The sequence below is a fragment of the Saccostrea cucullata genome, unplaced genomic scaffold (genome assembly GCF_032062105.1).
Source record: "Saccostrea cucullata isolate Sc308-1 unplaced genomic scaffold, CSIRO_AGI_Scuc_v1 ctg4757, whole genome shotgun sequence".
NCBI lineage: Eukaryota > Metazoa > Mollusca > Bivalvia > Ostreida > Ostreidae > Saccostrea > Saccostrea cuccullata.
In genome coordinates, this window is record NW_026937605.1 from 21400 (window position 1) to 33539 (window position 12140).

Consider the following 12140-nt stretch of genomic DNA (forward strand, 5'->3'; position numbering starts at 1 on the left):
TAACACACCTGGCCGTGCCGACAAATTGAATACCGCGCTAATGCGCGGTATGTTAACGCGCGGTATGATAGTTTGTAGGCACGGCCAGGTGTGTTATAGGACCGAAGACATCCAAAAATATGAATTCAATGCTTATATTTATTTACATTCTCTAATTTTCCTTCTTCATAATTGCTTATTTCGTTAATCTTAAATGTGAATTTAGCGCCGTTCAAAACTGCCGTGGTTGATAAATGTAAGAGCCGTTTGTGACATCAAATGACGTTGCAAAGTTAAATAACTCAAACAAACATTGCGATGAAAAAAGTGACAAATTAATTCTTAACGCACATTAATTATGTTAATTTTAACGTTAATTTTTCAGGGTTGTAATTTTTCATTAAGGATTACGTTTACTCAACGTTATAGATAGCACAAACTGGTCGCCGTAGAACACGGTGTTGTAAAAATCTGTATATTTTATATAGAAAATATTAAGAAAATAGAGTGTTCATTTTAAATAAAACATAACCATAATAATGGTTAAGAATTTAATGAGTTTTTTAACAATCTGCTATAATGCAGTTTGGTATTTGCGACATGCCGTAAATTTCGCGGCGAGTGTAAACAGTCGTCTGTCAGAAAGAATGACGCGGTGGAAACGACAGGGATTTTCAAAGCAAAATAACAAATACACAAAAAACTCGGAGGTCTTAAAATCCCGATGGAAGTGCGTCCAGGAAGACCACAATTATTCACACTCACAGGCCAATCGTCATCTTTCCGACACGATAAACAACGAGGAAACAAGTTCCGAGCAAGTTCCACCGGTACATGTACCCCACACGTTCAACGATCGTGAAGTTCCCGACACAGCTGGATGCAGTGTGTTTGTTCATTCAGATTCTGGGTAAGTTACTTGAATATGGCCATGCCTGTGATCTAATATATCTGCGTTCAAGATGATTATTTAATATAACCTGCAATTACATTTTGGGTGAATACACACACTGCACTATGCATGACGTACAAAAACGGATACGGGCAATACATTCCCAATTTTAATTTCACACACTCCTGCCTTATGCAAAGTAACACAAAAAATATGTTGAAATATTATTTCTCTGTTTTAGGTATCAGTCATCCTTATATAGTTAATTAAAGACTCATTGGATGATGGTTATCATTTAATAATCTTACATTTTCCCCAGAGAAATGATTCAGAGAGAAAGAGTTCATGAGTTTCTGACAATTAATTAATGCTGCTGTGATGCATTATATCAGAGCTTGTATCTAATACATGTAGATGTACATGTAAGTCCGACTACAAATAGGCCTTAGTACCGGCCTAATATGTGTATAAAAAGGTGTGTGTAACATGTAAACTCTGAACCTGCAGCTGAAAACAATGCATTCAAACAAATGCACATAATTATGTATAATTTTTTAAAAGTAAATTCCAATTTTTTTAAAATTGATTTGAATTGGTTATGATTTTTAAAATTTCTGTGCAAATTCTAAATGATATTTATTATAGGCCTAGCTATAGTACTGAACTAGTGAATTGAAATCTTGTAGATATTGAATTTTGTAATTCATTAAGCCTAATATAAACAGATTTATTAGATATGTAAATTTTTATGTTAGCTATGATTCATCATGGAGAGAAGGAAGGAGGGTGGTGGAGCTTGGGGTTCTGGCCGACGGATTGTCTGGATGTAAACAGTGTGGATTGCCACTTCAGTTGTCTCACACCCAAGGAATACGTGATTGTGGCTTAGGAAGCTTTCTTCAGGTTCGCTGTAGAAATTTATGGTGTGGACATGTTAATGTGATTCCAACTGGAAAACGCCATGGTCGCATATGGGATGCAAATACTAAATTAGCTACAGGTATGAATGTTGCATGCAATTTAATAGTATGTTTCCAAATTTAATAAATTGATTTTCATTAACAAGTAACAATTTTTTTTTTTACAATCCAATAGGAATGATCCATACTGGCATTGGCCCAGCTCAAGTGAATGACCTGTTAACATCTTTAAACATCCCTGCTGTGAGTACAAAGACCATCCAGAATAGACAAACAGAGACAGGGCTGGCCATTGAAAAAGTTGCTGAAGACACCATCCATCAGGTCTTACAAGATGAAATTCAAGCAACAGTTGAGTGACTACATTGTTTAATGTATTACATGTATACATCTATAAAAAGTGATGGTATATCAATACATGACACAATACCGATTTCAGTATTTCCTCACAAAACTACTTTTTGCATTTTATCATAATCAGTATTTCAAAATAATTTGTATTAATAATAGGAGTAATAATAATAGGAGTTATAAAAATAGGAGTAATATAGTAATATCAATAAAATAATTAAAATAAAACAAAAAAAAAAGACATAAATTTATTTTTCAGAACTGAAGGAACTGAAGAATTAACAGTGAGTGTTGATGCTGGATGGCAGAAGAGGGGTAGTTGTCACTCATTCGATAGCTTATCGGGTAAGTAAAACTAGCTGTCAGAGTGTAATTTCTGCAACTCACATGATATGAGAGGTCAAAGTAATAATTTTACCTTTACTCCTTTTCATTTTAATTGAAGGACACTGCTCAATGATTGGTGAGCCCACTGGCAAAATAATTGGCTATGAAGTTCGTAGCAAGACATGCAGGATCTGTGAAAGTGCCAAACGAAGTGGGAAAGAAGCCAAGGAGCATGACTGCAGACAGAATTGGCAAGGTATCAGATAATTCAATTGAAATGAGTGGTTTAAATTTGAAGTTAAGAATAGGTTTTAATTGTCATCTTTTGATTTATATGTATGTCTACATATTGCTGCTATCAATTTCTTCTTGTATGTATTTCTCTTTACTTATATGTCTTGATGGGCCCCAAAATGGTATTAATAATTCTTATCTTTATATCTATGTATGTGGGGGTTTTTTTAGAATAGAATGAATGAACACTTACTGAACTGCTAAATTATAGCAATTTTTGAAACTGAGAAATGGACATGTACATATTTGAATTTAATTTTCAAATGTAAAATTGGTCTTATATATAAAGGTTTTTTAGTTTGTTAAATTTTAAAAATCAGTTTTTAAATTTGTTTTTGATTTTTTTAGGAAGTTCTAAATCTATGGAACCAAGCATGGTAATTAGTATGGTGGAGAAAAAACTGGACAAAGGAGTGAAGGTGTCCACTGTTATAGCTGATGATGACACCACCACCATTTCTCGCCTGAAAAAGAGTGTGAACCCAGATATTAAAAAAAAGTGTGACAAGAACCACATTAGGAAAAATTTTTCCTCAAGTCTATATGCTTTGCAGAAAAAGCACAAGTCACTGTCTTCAAAGGTTATCCGCTATCTTCAAAAATGCTTTAATTATTTACTAGCACAAAACCAGGGAAACCCAAAAGGAATAGAAAAAGCGCTTGATGCCCTCTGTAACCACCCTTTCGGAAACCATGAGTCATGCAGCGATTCCTGGTGTCAGCATGTCAACAATCCGAAGCAAAGGTAGAATAATCATAAATATGACTAATTTGTCAGACATACTGTATGTGTACTAAAAAAAGCAGGCTTCATATTTAAGCGGGTATGGCGCAGACAATGATGCGCTAATTCATGAATATATAAACTGCTAAGAAATCATTGAAATATACAAAAAACTGCACGGATATAAGTAGTGCGAATTCATGAATAATAACTCCATACCCAGTGACTGCACTATATACTTTGAATACATCAAATTAAGTACATGCACAATAACTAGGATGTAATTCACAATCAATTTGAACAAATTAATATACTTATAAACATTTATCTTATTTTGTGCAAGCTTTATTTTTTACACTTCTTAATCCTGATTTAATTGATTCAATTTATGTTCAAAATAAATTAAAGGTACACTTCCTTGCCTTATGGAAAGCCATTAAAAGACTCGGCCCTTCAAGATTCTCTACATTCGTTATGCAACCAATGGAAGCAGAACAGCTGTAAGATTTCCAGGCTGGGAAGCACCCAACCAAATGAGTCCTTCAATAGGACTGTGTCACTGAAAGCTCCGAAAAACCACTACTTTAGCGGCTCAGCTAGCTTAAACTACAGAGTAGCAGCATCTGTGGCAGAAAAAAACTCCGGAGCATCTTATCTTGTTGCTGTGAGTATATTATATATACCGGTTGTTTGTAAATTCATATTAAAAAAAAAAAAAAAAAAAATAATAATAATAATAATAATAATAATCATTAATTTTTTAAGTCATAATATAATAAATGTGTACAAGCAATTTTTGTAATTAACATTCTCTCTTATAAATGTTTAATGTTTTTTTTGTTGTAATAGGTAAACAAAAAGATCGGGTTATCTCCAGGAAGGTTTACGAGAAAGTTGTGCTACCTCAGGGAATCCCAGACCAGGAAGAGAAAGGCGATCGCCAAAACTAAGGAGGCCAAGAGAAGAAGGCGTGAGTTGAAGGCCAGGAGGTAATGTAAAATAACCTCACATGAATGATTCTGGTAATCAGTTTGGTTTATTGCAATACATGACTTTCTATTAGACTAAGCATTTATTCTCAATTCTTAAAGATCCTTGAGTACAACTAGAAAAGAAATTCATGAAGGATCCACATATGAATCTGGAATAGGGTTAGGTCCTCAGCAAGATAACATCATTACAGAAATTCCAGTCCCATGCCCAAGGCCACAGATGGAAACAGTTGATGTTGAAAATCATACACTTATCTTATTTGATTTAGAAACTACAGGATTAGGTAATGATCTAATAGTTTTTATCTGATATTTAGGCATGCCATACATGGTGAAATTTATTCTGTATAATTAAAAAGCAGTAAATATACTCCACTAAAGTACTATTATTGTCTGTTGGCCAGGAGAGAATATATTTACTTGTTCAAACATAAACTGGTGCGCTAAACAGTAATATTTTCTTTTAGCTCGCACTTCTCATATTGTTCAGTTGGCAGCGGTACAGAAAGAGGATAGATTTTCTTCATACGTTATCCCTAAGAGGCCCATAACGCCAACAGCTTCCGAAATAACAGGACTCACTGTTAGGAATGGGAAACTCTACCATAACAACAAAGAAGTGGGAGGCATTTCTCTGGTGGCTGCAATGGATTCTTTCTTGAAATTTCTTGAAAAGTACAACAACATCATTTTAGTAGGTCACAACGTTAAGGTTTTTGATTGTCCAGTGCTTTTTCGAGCTCTTGAATCATGTTCAATGTTACCAAGATTTTCAAGAAAAGTGAAGGGGTTTATTGATACAAAGCTTTTGTTTCGAATATCTCATCCAAACCTGAGCTCTTATAGCCAGCAAAATCTTGTAGAAAGTCTACTTGCATGTTCATATGAAGCACATAATGCCCTTGAAGATATTTTAGTGTTGCAGAAGTTGCTAGAATTAGTGAATTTATCAGATGAAAAGCATAAAGGTGCTACATTTTCACTTGATTATGCAATGAATGTACTGTCTTACCAAAAGGAAGTTGACAAAAATTTTCCTTCCTTACAAATTCTTGTTCAGAAAAAGGTGTTGAGTGTGTGTATGGCTAAAAGAATAGCTGGAAGTGGGTTAGATTTTGATAGTTTGAGACTAGCTTACTCTAGAGATCAGAATGGTATCCATGCATTGTTTACTGAAGTCTGTAGCAACAGTTCTGTGAGCATGGTGAGGGTGACAAAGTCAAACAAAATTATTGAGGCTGTGAACTCTTTTTTTCTGTCATTAAATGAAAGTTAAATATATTATAATGTGCATTGTATTATTTAAATGAAAGCAATTCAATGGTATTAATTTATTTTCATCAGCTTTTTTTAAAATACAAATTTAGCAAGTTTATAATCTTCCAGGTTTTTTTTTTTATACCAAAAAAAAAAGATTCTTGAAGGCGTATATTTAATATATGTTTTGAAGAAAATTAAGATATATGTTATTGTGTGCAACAATGTTAAAAAGTACAGCTTGTTCTCATCAGTATGTATTTTTGATGTATTCTATTAAATAACAGATTACCAAATGCATATTCATCTTACAATTATATTTTATACATCATGTATTTTATACCGACATGTACATGTACAATTGTAGTTCGTGATTGAGACCTGCCTAACGTTGTATGATAACCTGGCAAAGAGGTAATAGATTGATTATGTAATTGTGCAAAGCGAATTATTTAAGTTTAATTAATTTTCCTGCCTCAAATTAAGGTATAGACTGTTATAACGATTAAATATTTGTTGTAAGATATTTTACACTTTTAAAATCCATAATCTTGTAAGATGTGATAAGTTTTTATTATTATAACGTTAAAATCTTTTATTCCATGCATTTTCTTATGTTATCAAAATTAGGTCACAAAAAAGAAGCCATTGAGATATATGCATGTAAAGATCAATTAAATCATATTTTTGTGTATATATATATTTTTTAAATATAACATTATAACAGATGTCGTACAATATATCTCTGAAAAACGTGTACAGTATAAATATTTCATTACATTTTCAATATTCATCAAAAAATGTGTATCAAAATGTAGTTGTACAAAATATTGCATTTATTGATCAAAGTATGACAGAGGAAATTCTGATTAAAATTTTGGGATTTAATGACAACCAAAGCTTTTTTTTGTTATATTTACAAAACCATATTTTTCTGATATAGTGATGCATTTGAAAATCTTATTTGGTTAAAAAATTATAAATATTTTTTAAAATATTTCATTTAACTACAAAATATAGTGGATTGGCACTGTGAAAAAAAAATGAAAATTTTTCAAGTCAAAATTTCTGAAAAATTTGACCATTGACCCCATATTCATTTTTTACCAATATAATAAAGAGAATTTAAGTCTTCAATAAGTATGATTTATTTATTTTTCCTATCAGTGGGATTTTTTTAATTTATTGATGAAAAACTGGTTGAATTTTGAAAATGACAGAGGAAATTCGGACTTCAATAATTTTTAATTTTGTTGGCCCAAATCTGAAAATTATTTGGTAATTAGCAACCCTTACTATTATATAATACATTTTATATACTAAAAGATTTCTTATACTTTTCATATTTTGCTTGAAAAGGAAAAAATGGCCATAGTGTTGATTTTGGGGGAATTTTCCGGGAAATCTTGGGTGGCCAATAGCAAAAAAAGTAGGTCATTGACCTAGATATTTCAAAGTGAAAAATGACACTACTGATTGGGGTCTATAACATACTTTTTATGGTTTGTCGTTCCTATCAGTGGAATTTTTTTTATTTCTGAGTAAAGGTATACCTTAAATTGAAATAAAGCATTTTACATTTTGGTGTTCGTAGAGTATTGAAAATGCATATAGTTCCTACTGTGTATTCTAACGCGCGGTGACAAGGTTTCACGACTGTGTTATAGAAATTTGAACGTCGTAGATTTCTAATGGATTTCATAAGGAAAATTACACTGAATGTAAATTTAATTTTATTTTGGAGACCTGTAACTATCTATGGTAATTGTATCCATCCTTGTGCACCGTCTATCATCGGTCGTCCATTAACATTTAAACATTCTCAGCTTTTTCTCTGAAATCACTGAATCAATTTTAGCATATAGCATCCATGGGTTATAGGAGCAAAAATTGTGTACATGTATTTCATGGTCCCTGCCCCCTTGGGGCCTGAAGGGTGGGGCAAATCCTTGTTAAAATTAATGCAATCTTCAAAATCTTCTTTATTCCCGGACATCAAGCAGTCAAACTGTTGGCATGATTGTAATTGGCATTGAGTTCTCTATCAATATTGTAAAACTCATGGCCCCAAGGTCAAGGCAGAGCTGCCAACCCTTACGATTTTGGCGTAAGGCTTACGAATTGAGGGTCTAAAATACGCCTTACGATTTCTCTCTTTATTCTTCCGATTTCCACTTTTTCTCGATCAAAGTTTGAAATACCGGAATTTTCATAGCTGGCCGTCTACAGGTTCTACTATTATAATAATATATTCAGAATCTTTACAACGCTTGCTTGTATCGTCGGTTATAGAAAAGCCGATCGCAGTCATGTCAATGCTTTAAAAGTAAACAAAAGGTTACAGGATACTAATTTTACCCCTATTTCATTGACCACGCAAAGAGTTCCAGATTAAAAATAGAGTTTTTTTCTTAAAAAATCTTGGGGGTGTATATGGGGTGGAATGGGGTTATTTTAGGGCATAGATGGAAAGGAGAGGGTCTGAAAAAAATTATAAAATTAAGAATAATGGGAATTTTGCTATTAAGTGCGTAGTAGGAAGGGTGTAAAGAGGCCATTGTTGACCTATTTCTCAAAGGGAAATGGAAATATGCAGGGTAGGGGTAAATTGCAGTGCCATAGCAAGGCTTGTAGACTACAGAATTTTCTGAGACTTGAGAATATTTTTGGCCTTGGATGGATCTAGCTCTGTGCCAAATTTCAGGTGAGTTGAGGCGGTGAATTTTTTTTAATGATTTTTTATGTTATAAAGGAATGTATAGCAAAATAATTGGTAGTCCGTGTCCTATCAGGTCAAAGTTCAAAACTCACGTTAATCATCTTTACGGCCATTTTTGTATACTATGGGATTAGTATTGATTAAATATGACAAAATTCTAAACAAAATTCTGATTTTGAAAAATATTTGGGGAAAAGATATGAAAAAAAGGGGGGGGTGTTTCCTTTACATTAACTGTTTGACCTACTTTATGCAAATGAGATGCGGCGTGATATGATTGACGTGAGTTTTGGCCTCGGTCTAGTAGTTTTCCTACTTTCGTCTGCTAACTTTCACTTTATTTCTCGAAGATTAACCATGAATGCATTTTTTACTAAGTATGTTGCCAAGGTAAACTCGGGCTCTGCCCCTGGATTGAATGGTCAGTGTCGCATTTGGACGGGGGCTAGAAGCAGCAACAACAAGTATGGTGTTGTGTGCTACAAGCATCCGATAAAGAACAGGTGGCAGACGATGCATGTGCATAGACTCAGTGTCATGTTACATCATCGTTACCATGAGTTGGATGCATCAGTTGTTGCATCTCACTTATGCCACAACACGCTGTGTGTTGTTCCAGAACATATTGTTCTGGAGCCGCAGGGCGTCAACAACCAGCGACAGACCTGCAAATCTGGGGGCACCTGTCTGGGGCACCCACTGCCATATCCACCCTGTCGCCTTGAGCTGCGTATGAATGACGATTAACAATCTAGGTAAGTTTATCACATTTATTATTATGTTACACCGCTGAAGATGGGAGAGGCATGCATCACTCCTCACAAAGTTAGTTAGTAAGTATTTGTCAATGAAAAAGTTAAAAGGTAATTATTAATGTCATTTTCATGTAACTTATTATTTTACAAAGTTCATAGCGAGTCACTCTCTTCCATGACGTGGCCTTAGATGGTATCGTAATCCTCCATTCTTGTGATATGGGTGATCACGGGCAGCAGGTGAGTTGAAGTCAAGTTGACCTTTACGGTAATCTGAAGTTCCTCTTTGTTCCTCGCGGTACTGGTGATGCTCTGCCATTTTCCTTGCCAGCTGTCTGTTTCTTCTACTCTTTACTCTCTCTTTTCTGTGATAGGCTTGATTGTAGAGGAACTTCTGCTCTAGTCTGTGTAGTTGTCGCTTTCCCTGTTCCGAGTACTGTATTCCAGCAGATTCGCATTTCAGTCTCGTCGAAGTACCAGGTAAGTTGTTCCGTCTGTGTATCATGGAATGAAGACGACCCTCCATTGTTCGAGAGAACTTAATGTTCTTGGGCATGTTGCAACTGGCACTGCGGTGGTAAGATTCATTGGCATTTGTGTCAGTCAGCAGCTTCATGGCGTTGATGGCTTCTACACTCAGTTTCATTTTAAGGATTTCTGTCACAATTTTAATGTCATTTTCACTCATTTGCAGTGTGGTGATCTTATATTATAAACTGCCAAATTGCGGCTGAAGTTCCAACAGTTGGAAACGCACCCACCATCACACACAAGCGAGTACGCCACACACATTGAACAGTCACCAGTGTAACAGAGGACAGTGGCCTCAAGGACTTTAGGTAAGAAATCACTCATTTTCTGCAAGTCGCTGTTAAATCTTGTAAACAGTTCTTTAACTTAATCAAAGCACATCTTGACTTTAGGTCATTGCTGAACACCCTCTGAAGCTCTTTCTTCTGTTCTTTAGTCTTTGTATGGAACATTGCATCACTGTAAACTGCTCGGTTGCTGGCACGGAACTGTGACTGCCCAAGGTGGACGGGGTCAGCAAGACGCTCTACTTTCCATAGGGGATGTAGAGCTCGCATGGCTTCGTCCACTCCTTTGGCACCTTGGGCGTCGCCGTCTGTGGTAACATACCGGACTAATACATCTTGTAGTGCGAGCTGTGTGCCGATGTCCTTCCCCATCTCGTACTCGGAAAATGGTGCTGCCCGTGGTAGATTGGAGGTACACTCAGGATGGCCACCTGGACAATCCACTTCCATTCCCTTGCCCCTTAGCCATGCACCTGTCCAGCAGAGCTTATTTTGCAGAGCACAGGCAAGTATGTATTTTCTATCAGTGTTGGTTTCAACGGCCAATGAGAAGGCTTGACTGGCATTCTGTCCGGGAGTCTTACGGCTGAACATGATGTTACTGTTGTAACGGGCATCTGTTGAGATGTTGATGACATCCTCTGGATGGCCTCGGGTCCTGTTGATCTGTTTTACTTTCTGTATCTTCTGATGCATATCTTCTTTGTTTAGCTTTGTAATATTTTTACTTATTTTAAACAGGAGCTTCTGGAGAGAGGCCTTAGTGGGAGATGGGATGTCCATGCAGCTAAGGAATTCTATAACCTTCTCAGCTCCTAGTGAAGTGTCCTGAAGGGCATATGCCAGGGCCATGTTTGATGCTGATGCTTTGCGTCCAGGACCCCCTTGATGAATTTCTTGGAATAGGGCAAACTCGGGTGAGTTGAACTGGCAATTAACACAAGTCAGTGAGTATTTCCAGGAAATTCCTACTTTTTTTGAGTACTGCACAGTAATGTTCGGTGCGGTACAAGTGGTAGACTGGTGAAGTTGTATGGTTTGATTAATCATCTCCATCATCTTGTCTTCGTCCACTATACGTCGACCGCCTAAGTATTCGCTACTCTTTGGTATTTGTTTTTTGCAGTTTGATGGACGTGGCCGCAGAATGCAGGTTGATCCGCTCTCACCGTCGCAGTCCGGAGTTTGGTATGAATGGCTGTCGAGACTTGGTTTGGTGACCAGGGCATGATCTGTTGAATTCAGCCTGACAAATGATCTTCGACCAGAATTTGGCTGTTTTTCCATCTTGAAGCCGTGGCTATTTCCTTGATGAAATCCTCCTTGCCTTGGGAGCTTCCTCTTGCAGAGTTGCTTCCCTTTGTTCCAGGGAACCATATTTTTCTTAAACATGATGGTGAGTAGAATACTACTTATTCTTGCAGATTCAGGCAATAATGCCTTGGTTTTTCTTATTTCAACCATATTTATAGTGCTTAATGTTTGATTATTCTTAGTATGGCATCTTGTATATATCCATGACATTTTTAATGTGACCAGGGATAATCCAGCATGACCTGTAAGTGCCACTTCCTGATATTGGCTGCTGTGGTCATGTTTGCTTATCTGCTCACAACAAAGGGATTAATCTGTTTTTATTATCTTTTACTGTTGTTTTTTATAGCCAATATAATGTAGAATTTTTTCATAATTTTTATTTTGTAAATTTCTATTGATTAATATTTTATATAGGGCAGTTTTTAAGAAATTTCACCATATTTGGGGGTATTTTTTCAAAAAAATCTTAAGAATTTTATCTGCATAATTGATCAAAGTTGTTATCAGAATTAAGTAGAGGGGATATTAAAATTATAGAAAAAAATAATTGGTAAGAAATTTATTGTAACATATGTGATATGTGAGTATTTCAAATTTGTGCATTGTGTGTCTGATGCTCATTTCATCCTCTGTTTTCAGGAGATCCAGTCATCACTGAAAAGGGCCATAACTCTGCTGTTCAGATGACAAATCCAATGAGACTTCAGAGGGGTGTGTAGTATGGCTTTAGAAGATTCTGTGCCAATTTTCATCAAAATCAAAGAAGGTTAGTGTCTTTATTAGGTTACAGGATAC

The 12140-nt window shown here is 35.5% G+C and overlaps 2 protein-coding genes and 1 long non-coding RNA gene across 3 annotated transcripts; all 3 read left to right on the plus strand.

The window, feature by feature from the left end:
* The first annotated feature begins 626 nt into the window (after nucleotides 1-626).
* LOC134248477 (uncharacterized) lies at nucleotides 627-6041 on the plus strand. The gene is made up of 10 exons (XM_062730870.1): nucleotides 627-889; nucleotides 1573-1871; nucleotides 1967-2147; nucleotides 2402-2487; nucleotides 2588-2725; nucleotides 3112-3508; nucleotides 3896-4151; nucleotides 4337-4476; nucleotides 4579-4763; nucleotides 4947-6041. The coding sequence occupies exons 1-10, from the start codon at nucleotides 627-629 to the stop codon at nucleotides 5753-5755; spliced, it is 2754 nt and encodes a 917-aa protein (XP_062586854.1). The 3' UTR covers nucleotides 5756-6041.
* A 2771-nt stretch (nucleotides 6042-8812) lies between these two features.
* LOC134248478 (uncharacterized) lies at nucleotides 8813-9202 on the plus strand. The gene has a single exon (XM_062730871.1). It carries the CDS (start codon nucleotides 8813-8815, stop codon nucleotides 9200-9202), a length of 390 nt encoding a protein of 129 aa, XP_062586855.1.
* Nucleotides 9203-10794: 1592 nt separating this feature from the next.
* On the plus strand, nucleotides 10795-12140 carry LOC134248473 (uncharacterized). The gene is made up of 3 exons (XR_009988060.1): nucleotides 10795-10945; nucleotides 11155-11424; nucleotides 11985-12140. It is a non-coding gene; the product is annotated as an uncharacterized LOC134248473 (long non-coding RNA).

What these genes read in the sequence shown, in the direction of transcription:
- LOC134248478 (XM_062730871.1), top strand. Translation starts at nt 8,813, where the DNA reads ATGAATGCATTTTTTACTAAGTATGTTGCCAAGGTAAACTCGGGCTCT.
- LOC134248477 (XM_062730870.1), top strand. Translation starts at nt 627, where the DNA reads ATGACGCGGTGGAAACGACAGGGATTTTCAAAGCAAAATAACAAATAC. An exon ending in GAAATTCAAGCAACAGTTGA is followed by an intron (nt 2,148 to 2,401) that starts GTGACTACATTG and finishes TTTATTTTTCAG; the next exon opens with AACTGAAGGAACTGAAGAAT. An exon ending in CTCATTCGATAGCTTATCGG is followed by an intron (nt 2,488 to 2,587) that starts GTAAGTAAAACT and finishes TTTTAATTGAAG; the next exon opens with GACACTGCTCAATGATTGGT.